Source organism: Phaseolus vulgaris, chromosome 5 (genome assembly GCF_051622355.1).
Source record: "Phaseolus vulgaris cultivar YP4 chromosome 5, ASM5162235v1, whole genome shotgun sequence".
In the NCBI taxonomy this organism is placed as follows: Eukaryota; Viridiplantae; Streptophyta; class Magnoliopsida; order Fabales; family Fabaceae; genus Phaseolus; species Phaseolus vulgaris.
This window is the reverse complement of record NC_143502.1, coordinates 42,259,295-42,268,045: the sequence shown is the minus strand read 5'-3', so window position 1 is coordinate 42,268,045 and position 8,751 is coordinate 42,259,295. Positions and strand designations below refer to the sequence as shown.

At 32.5% G+C, this 8,751-nt stretch overlaps 1 protein-coding gene across 1 annotated transcript; it reads left to right on the top strand.

Moving 5' to 3' along the window:
- Positions 1-2,499: 2,499 nt before the first annotated feature.
- LOC137835919 (NADP-dependent malic enzyme) lies at positions 2,500-8,238 on the top strand. Its single transcript, XM_068644676.2, has 20 exons — positions 2,500-2,890; positions 3,192-3,469; positions 4,124-4,244; positions 4,359-4,433; positions 4,966-5,117; positions 5,223-5,328; positions 5,427-5,492; positions 5,659-5,754; positions 5,870-5,941; positions 6,046-6,129; positions 6,219-6,317; positions 6,421-6,468; positions 6,590-6,643; positions 6,733-6,831; positions 6,922-7,011; positions 7,103-7,180; positions 7,338-7,412; positions 7,498-7,588; positions 7,675-7,803; positions 7,886-8,238. Exons 1-20 carry the CDS (start codon positions 2,861-2,863, stop codon positions 7,972-7,974), a joined length of 1,932 nt encoding a protein of 643 aa, XP_068500777.1. The 5' UTR covers positions 2,500-2,860; the 3' UTR covers positions 7,975-8,238.
- Positions 8,239-8,751: the final 513 nt, after the last annotated feature.

The window sequence follows — 8,751 nt, the reverse complement described above, 5'->3', positions numbered from 1 at the left end:
AATAAATGAAGTAACGGTAAAAAAAAAAGTGAGTAAGATAGAGATGATGATGATGATGATGTGCCATAGGACATGACATAATGACACATTTGAAGTGAGATGACCTACTTTTAAAACAGTGCATTGTTATCACCCACAAGATCATATGGTCATCACCATCTATGACCCATCCAATGCAACTCTCTTGTACCACAAACCACTCCTTTTTTTCAGCCATTCATTTTTTTTCTATTTCCATCATTTTCTTTTCATTCTTCAATCAAATAAAAGAAAATAAAATATTTTTGTTTAAATATTTAAATAAAATTGAAGTAACTAAACAAAATTGTTCATTTGACTCCCATTTATTTTTAAAGTTATTAGATATCTCATATCGATTAGAGATTAGAACCTTTCATTGTATATAAGTGGGTGCAATCCTCAACCTCATGAGCCGGTTTTATAGGGTTGAGTTAGGTTTAAAGTTTATTTTCTTAATAAAAGTAGAATGAAAATTACAATATATTGTGGATGATAAAATGGTTGATGTTAAACTTTAAAATCATTAAATAAAATTTAATTTTAGATAAAAATAATTAATTATTATTAAATTAAATACTAAAAACTGAAAAAATCATTATTATCTAAAATAATTGTGTTTATTAATAAAATTTATAAATTAGTTTTTAATTTATCTAATTAATTATTGATTATTAAGAGTTTATTAACAAAAAATATTAATTTAATTATTAAACGTTGCTTTTGAAATTTTCTTTATTCAATGATGAAACATTTAAAATATCTAGTTACGTCTTATCACCTATTTTTTATTTGGTACATTTGGCTTGTGTATTATCTTATTTTATATGTAAAGTTAATTAATTAATATCTATGTATGAATCTTCATGTGTATAACATGAAAACTTTAAATATAAATAAAATAAAAAATGTATACCTTCCCAGAGTCAAGGGTTTGATGTAGTCACACTAGTATAATAGTATAATAAATCATACAATACGAAAAACACCATAGTATGTTCATAGTAATTACAGTTAATTTGAATTAAAAAAGAATATGCTATTTGTGATCCCCATGATTAAGAGGTACCATTGCATGTCGTTTGCCATCTTTCTATTAAGAGTATGAAATTTAGTCTATAATTTATACACTTTAAATATTATAATGAGAAGTAGCATTTAGGAAGATATGATTGAATGTTAAATTCTTTGTTCAATTTAATTAATTAATTGTATGACACATTTTTAATTTTATATAAGTTATTTTTTATATTGAAAACTGTATAAAATGTATGTGGATTTCAGCTATCAATTCATGCATAATTTCATTTTAATAGAATTTATTTGAGGAACTCTATATATTTTATTATTGATTTTTCAGTTACTCATAAAAAAAACTTTAATCTTGAGTAGTTTTTCTTTAAAACTATATCATTTTATATATTTTTCTTAAACGAGTACCTCAAAATAAAATAAAATATTTTTTTTACATTATAAACTATTTGTTTACTTCTCAGCATATTAAATACCACATCTTAATCTTATCCATAAATGACAAACAATATAGTAAAGACTTATTTAAAATTTAATTATTTTATGAAGCAATCTTTTCACTTTGATCATTAATGATTTCAGAGTGATAAAAAAAAGAGTCAAATTTTCATCTTTCAATAAAATGCATTTGTATTAATATACTTATTTTCAAATGAAATAATATATTCACAGAAAATAATAGTTATTTACAAAACAAAATATTAATCATAGTAAATTGGTGTATTTGTGAGTTTAATTAAACCATTAATGTATTACCAAATGCATTATTAATAAAAATTGAATATTGAATGATGTATTAAATGTGAGTGAGAAAAAAATTAATAATACTTGATAATGAATAAAAGTTTATCTCATCAATATTAAAAATAGAGTTAAGATTATTATGTATAACATAGGAAAGAAAGATACATAATAGTGTTTTGTTGTGAAGTGGAAGGACGTCTAAAACCAAACAACATACCGACAGGTGCAAGAATTTTTTGATTGAATCTCACGTGAAGTTTTCTCAAAACAGACACCACTTTCTGTAAATCTCAAAGGAATCCATCCAAATCCAAATCAAAGGTTTCAAAACCATTCTCATTCTCACATATTGATGCACCTTTCTTACATCATAGTGTCACTATTCAACCCTTTCATAGCCCACACACATGTCAGCATATAATAATGACACCCACATAGCATTGGAACTTCCCACCATTGCAACCATTCATTAATTAACCTCACTACTCGTAAAAAAGAAACACAAGTTTTTCATACATTTAAGGTTTAAATTTAAAACATGTTCATGTATTATAAAACTATAAGATTTATGTATTAAGACATTCTAATATTTATTAAATGATTTTAAGGAAACAGTCTTCAAAATACTGGAGCTGTGTAAAGAGGGGCGTCTATACAGGTAAGACCCCACTGATTCTGTGTCTTTTGTTTGAATATTCTTTTGAGGAAATAAATAAAAAAACATGGAAAATAGTTTTTGAACAAGTCCAGGGTAGTGAGGTAATATCACAGGAGATAGTGTTGTTGTGTTGTGTTTTTTGTTCATGCACTTGCACTTACCCACCCTTTATAAGGTTAGATGTAGAGAAGAGTTTCTCCCAAGTTGCTTGCTTTTGTTGTGATCTGTGTTGTGTTTGTTGCTGGTTGTGTGCAACAAGGCTTGTCAGAGAAAAAGGGAGAGGGAGGAGAAGAGAGACAGAGGGAAAGAGAATTTGTGTTACAACTTGTCTCATTTCTTTCTCTTTCCCTGTCATACACCTTCAAAGCCACCGCACCATTCTCTCTCATCTCTCTCTCTCTGGCCATCATGTTTTCATCAACCAGATGCGCTTTTCTGGTGAGTTTTCCTCACATTCATCTTTTGATTTCATCTTCCCCACTTCGTCACACTCAGATTTGCATCATTTCCTGTTATTATTTAGATTCCACCTTGCTTTGTCTTGTACACTTCTGCTCGAGATTTTTTATGATATGAATTCAGTCTTGAAATTTCTCCAATATTTATGGGTTTCTGGGTTTATGATTTAGCCAAAAAAAATGGATTTTTCTTCTGAATTTCACGAGAATGGCTGATTTGTTGATCTGGGTGTTGTTAATTTGTCTAATCTACTCCTCTCTTGTGAATATTTTTTGCTCAGAACAACGCGGGGTTAGGTGGGTGTGGCAGCATATGTGAGGGGGCGAGGAAGCGTTCAAGTCCTATGACGGTGGTTTGTATGACCCCAAGTAGCAGCAGGTCGGTTGATAGAAACAGCAGCGTTGTGATGGAGACGCCGTTGAAGGAATTGAAAAAGGATTCCGCGGTGGCTGACGTTGACGGTGACTCCGTCTCCGCCGGTGGCCCTCAAGATGTGTACGGCGAGGATAGGGCGACGGAGGACCAGTTTGTTACCCCTTGGAGTGTCTCCGTTGCTAGGTAACACTCTTGATTTTATTCATTATTTTCATGTTTTTATTTAGCTTTTACGTTCTTTAGTTTTAGATTCAAATTACATGTTTGGATCTTTGTATGTGTCACTGCCCGAATTTGGAGTCCTTGAGAATGGATTGAAAGGTTTTGGTGTTTTATGGATGAAACACAAATTTTTTTATAGAGAGATTTAAATAAGAGGGGTGTGATTAATTTATATGATCCTTTTTTTTGTTCCATTTGAGCTTTTTACATCCTTGAAATGCTGGTTAATCTGGATAATTTATGCATCTTTGTGTATCTTGAAGATATTTGTTCTATTATTGTCTTTGGATTTCACTCATGATGTGACTGATTATTATAAATATCACAGTCCTAAATATATCAATCTTTGTAATTTTACTCTCGGGGCAGCTAGACTTTCAGAATCCAGATATATTCTGTTTTTTTATTTTTATTTTGGGGTTGCATGGAATATGTTCTTTGTCTTCTTTTCTTTTAGGCTGAATGTGATGTTCTTGATGGTTTAGTTCAATTCTATTTTTAAAATGAAGAAAACAATACCTTTTTAATGTTTATCTGATACTTCATGTACTATAACCAGAAACTCTTTAGCCATCATGCATGTTCTTCCTTCTTAGCCATTTCTTTTTTTTGTAGTGGTTATACATTGTTACGAGATCCCCACTTCAACAAAGGGCTTGCCTTCAGTGAAAAAGAGAGGGATGCTCACTACTTGCGTGGTCTTCTTCCCCCAACAGTTATTCCCCAAGAAACTCAGGTAATATCTTTATCAGAAACTATCTGAATTTTTTTTTTTTTTATAGTTTCCAACAGAATAAATTATGGGTTGCATTCAATATCGATTCAAAGTTATTGCCACTTTATTGGTTAGGTAAAGAAAATGATCCGGCACATACGCCAGTATCAAGTTCCATTGCAGAAGTACATGGCAATGATGGATCTTCAGGTGTGGTCTAGTGTGCAATTATTTCAATGATACAGTTTTTTATGAGATGCCTTTTGAACTTCATTTACTATTTGTCCAAAACGTAATTTTATCTAACAGTTTGAGAATACATTCTGAGAAAAATGCATCCATATCTGTGAAGGATTTTCTGTTCCCCATCTGTTGTTTGCACAGCAACTTCTTGAACAATGCCAAAATTTCTTGTGGTCTTTTCCTTCTGGTCTTAATTTTATTTGGCTTAACTATAAGTACCTCATAAATTTAGGCTATTATTATTTTTTTAATTATTATTCTCGTTTAAGTATCCTGAGTTGTTCCTTCCCTCAATAGAACAAAATAAAAAATATTTTTAGCCCTTAATAGAATGAAATATTTTAATAGGAACTGAACTAAAAATGTTATCCATCTTAAACCGTTTTATTTTATCATTTTGATATCCATCTTTGGTGTAAAATATCTTGATGGAAGTTTCTTCACCTGGTTTGATTGTTAAATTATTAATGCTTTCACTTTAATATGTCATGTGTTGCAGGAGAGAAACGAAAGGCTATTTTACACACTTCTTATTAATCACGTTGAAGAGTTACTCCCTGTTGTTTATACTCCAACTGTTGGTGAAGCTTGCCAGAAGTATGGGAGCATCTTTATGCGTCCTCAGGGTCTTTATATAAGTTTGAAAGAGAAGTGAGTTTGGTTTTGATTTCTCTTTTATTCCCCTAGAATGCTTTGTAATCGGTCACTGGTTGTATTGATTTTACTGTTCCTTTGTCTCTTGACTTGAACTTAAAGGGGGAAGATCCGTGAAGTACTAAGGAATTGGCCTGAGAAGAACATTCAAGTCGTAGTTGTAACTGATGGAGAACGGATCCTGGGTCTTGGTGATCTTGGTTGTCAGGTAATTTCTATCATACATACCTGTTGACATTTATTATTTATGAGTTATATTGAATCACAAAATCTGATGTTGTAATCTCTGGTTTGCTGTATTCTTAGGGTATGGGAATACCAGTGGGGAAACTTTCTTTATACACAGCACTTGGAGGAGTTCGCCCATCAGCTGTAAGTACATTTGACCACACTGTTAACCCATAAGTTTTATGCCTGCTATAAACTTTTTATGATCTGTTTCTTTGTTTGAAGATGTTACTGTTTTTTTTATTTGCAGGTATTAAGGATTGTTGTACATATTCTAACTTTATTAATCCTATAATGTTATGTTTTTCAGTGTTTGCCTATTACCATTGATGTGGGTACAAACAATGAGGAGTTGCTGAATGATGAATTGTACATTGGGCTAAAGCAAAGACGTGCAACTGGGCAGGTTCATGATTGATTTCCTTGCTCAATCTTGTGGAATTAGTAATTTTTAATTTCAGGCATCATCCTATTTCCTAATATGCTAAGTACTTACTCTGTTTCAACTTCTCTGGTTCCAGGAGTATGCTGAGCTTATGCACGAATTTATGACAGCACTCAAGCAAACTTATGGAGAAAAGGTCCTAATTCAGGTATTCATATGCGTTTCAAGAGATAATATTTCTTGGCATATTATTCTGTAGTCTTTGCTAATTTCATTTTTCTGATTTCTGTACCTGTTTTGTGATGTATTTAGTTTGAAGACTTTGCAAACCACAATGCTTTTGATCTGCTCGAGAAATATAGGTCAACACATCTGGTCTTTAATGATGATATTCAGGTAAGAAATTTCTGTATTCAGTAATGAATTTAGGTACTTACCTATACTTATAACCAGGCCTAATATTATATCTATCTACCTTGTTCCAGGGAACAGCATCCGTTGTCCTTGCTGGATTAGTTGCAGCTCTGAAATTGGTTGGTGGTAATTTGGCTGATCACAGATTCTTGTTCCTTGGTGCTGGAGAGGTGAGTCCGTGCAATTCTTGGCTCATGTTCCTTATTTGGTCTTTAGATGAAAAAGGGGCTGTTTTTATCATTCTGGCTTAATTGTATTGTCTTGTGGTTGCAGGCTGGCACAGGAATAGCAGAACTCATAGCACTTGAAACATCTAAACAGGTTTGTTAGCTACTTTTGGTGTTATTGTGTGTTTTTTTTTTCCTTTGGCAGGTGGTGAGAATGTTGTGATGTGAACAATGCATGAAATTTAGTTATTGAGAAACTTCATTTGCTTATGCAGACAAACTCTCCACTGGAGGAAGTGCGCAAGAATATTTGGTTGGTGGACTCAAAGGTTGTTTTAAACCCACTTTAGCCCACAACCTGTTTGGAGTAGGTTCTCATCTTCCATTTTTTATTAATCTTTTGTTTCTACTTTTACAGGGATTGATTGTTAGCTCCCGCAAAGACTCACTCCAACATTTCAAGAAGCCCTGGGCTCATGAGCATGAACCTGTTAGAAATCTTTTAGATGCTGTTAATGTATGATGGTTGTTTATCTTTCTATCCATTACACCACACATACACATCAGAAGTTTCAATTTTCTTACACTTTCAATGTTATTTTCTCAGCAAATTAAGCCGACAGTGTTGATTGGAACATCAGGACAAGGAAGAACTTTTACTAAGGAGGTGATTGAGGCTATGGCCTCCAACAACGAGGTACTATTTTAACCTATTTATTACCTAGTACCTTCCATGAATTTCATGTTCAAAATAAGCTAATCAATTTAATATATGATAATGCTTGCAGAAACCTATTATTCTTTCTCTTTCCAACCCCACGTCACAGTCAGAATGTACTGCTGAAGAAGCTTACAAGTGGAGCCAGGTTAATACACGCAACTGTGTTTTTTGCATTAGAATTTTAATATTTCAATATTGTACAACAATGGACTCAGTTTTTATTTATTCTTATAGATGTTTGTTGTTGACCAGTACTGAATAATAATATATTTGTTCCTTTATTTCTTGTGCATCACCAACAGGGTCGTGCCATTTTTGCAAGTGGGAGTCCATTTCCCCCAGTTGAATATGAGGGGAAAGTCTTTGCCCCTGGCCAGGTCTAAGCCCTTGAGATTTTTACTTATATTAAAAATGTCACATCTGAAATAAGGTCTAATTTGGAGATTCTTCTTTGTTCCTCAGGCCAACAATGCATACATATTTCCTGGATTTGGTCTTGGTTTGATAATGTCTGGGACCATTCGAGTGCATGATGACCTGCTTCTGGCTGCATGTAACTACACAAATCACTTTAACAATAATGAGTCCTTTAAAATTAATACCTTTTTATGCCATTACTGATATATGACAATGCAACAGCTGAGGCTTTGGCTTCACAAGTTAGCCAAGAGAACTATGACAAGGGACTCATATACCCACCATTCACCAACATCAGAAAGATTTCTGCACACATAGCTGCCAAAGTTGCTGCCAAGGCTTATGAGCTTGGTAAGCTTTTGCTGCACTTTTTGAAGCTTTTTTCTTTGAAATTTGTGAAAACAAAGATTGAGTTTGGTTTGTTTTGTGTCAGGTTTGGCCACTAGGCTTCCTCAACCAAAAGATTTGGTGAAGTTTGCAGAGAGCTGTATGTACACCCCATCCTACAGAAGCTACCGGTGAAGTGATGAATAGATAGATAGAAAATAAGCCGCATTCCTTTTTCTTTACATTTACAATTTTATTGTCAATTTTTTAATTTTTTCGTTGTTGTGGCTGTTCTTGTAAGTGATTTGTATGGTTGGGGGGTGGGTTAGTAGTAGTACAAGGTTTTAGGAGGGTGGTTGTAGAAGCGGTAGATGTGGTAGTTGAACTAAATGTAGCTTCAAAAATCTGGTTCTGCTATAAATGTTATGACAGACATCAATCAAAATTTAAATTAGAAAATGATGCATCTCTACACCTTCTAATATAAATGCTTGAGTGAGTGGAATTCATTCTATTTTTTCCTCAACGGTTCAAACAAACACCTAATCACCCTCGTTTTTCTTCTCTCCCCCCTCACTTATGTCTCCTTCTATGTTACATCTTATAAGTGCAAACCTCATTATAACTTTTAGTTAATTTTAGAAGTTACGATGAGTCTTTAAAATTCAATTTATATCAAAATCATCTAGAGTTTATTTTAACAAATTCAATCATCCAAAATCATTAAAAATCTATTTTAATAAATTTTAACAAATTCAATCATGCAAAATCTATTTTAATAAATTCAACCATCATCCAGTATTATGTCGTTATTGTTTAATCATTCAAAATTTAAAGTCTATTTTAACGAATTCAATCATCCAATATTATATTATGAGTTTTTATATAGGATTTTTGTATTTGTTATTGATGGTGTTTGACTCCATTTTCGAGTTGGTTCTTTGGAGAATTGAGATGTGGATTAACAAAAGC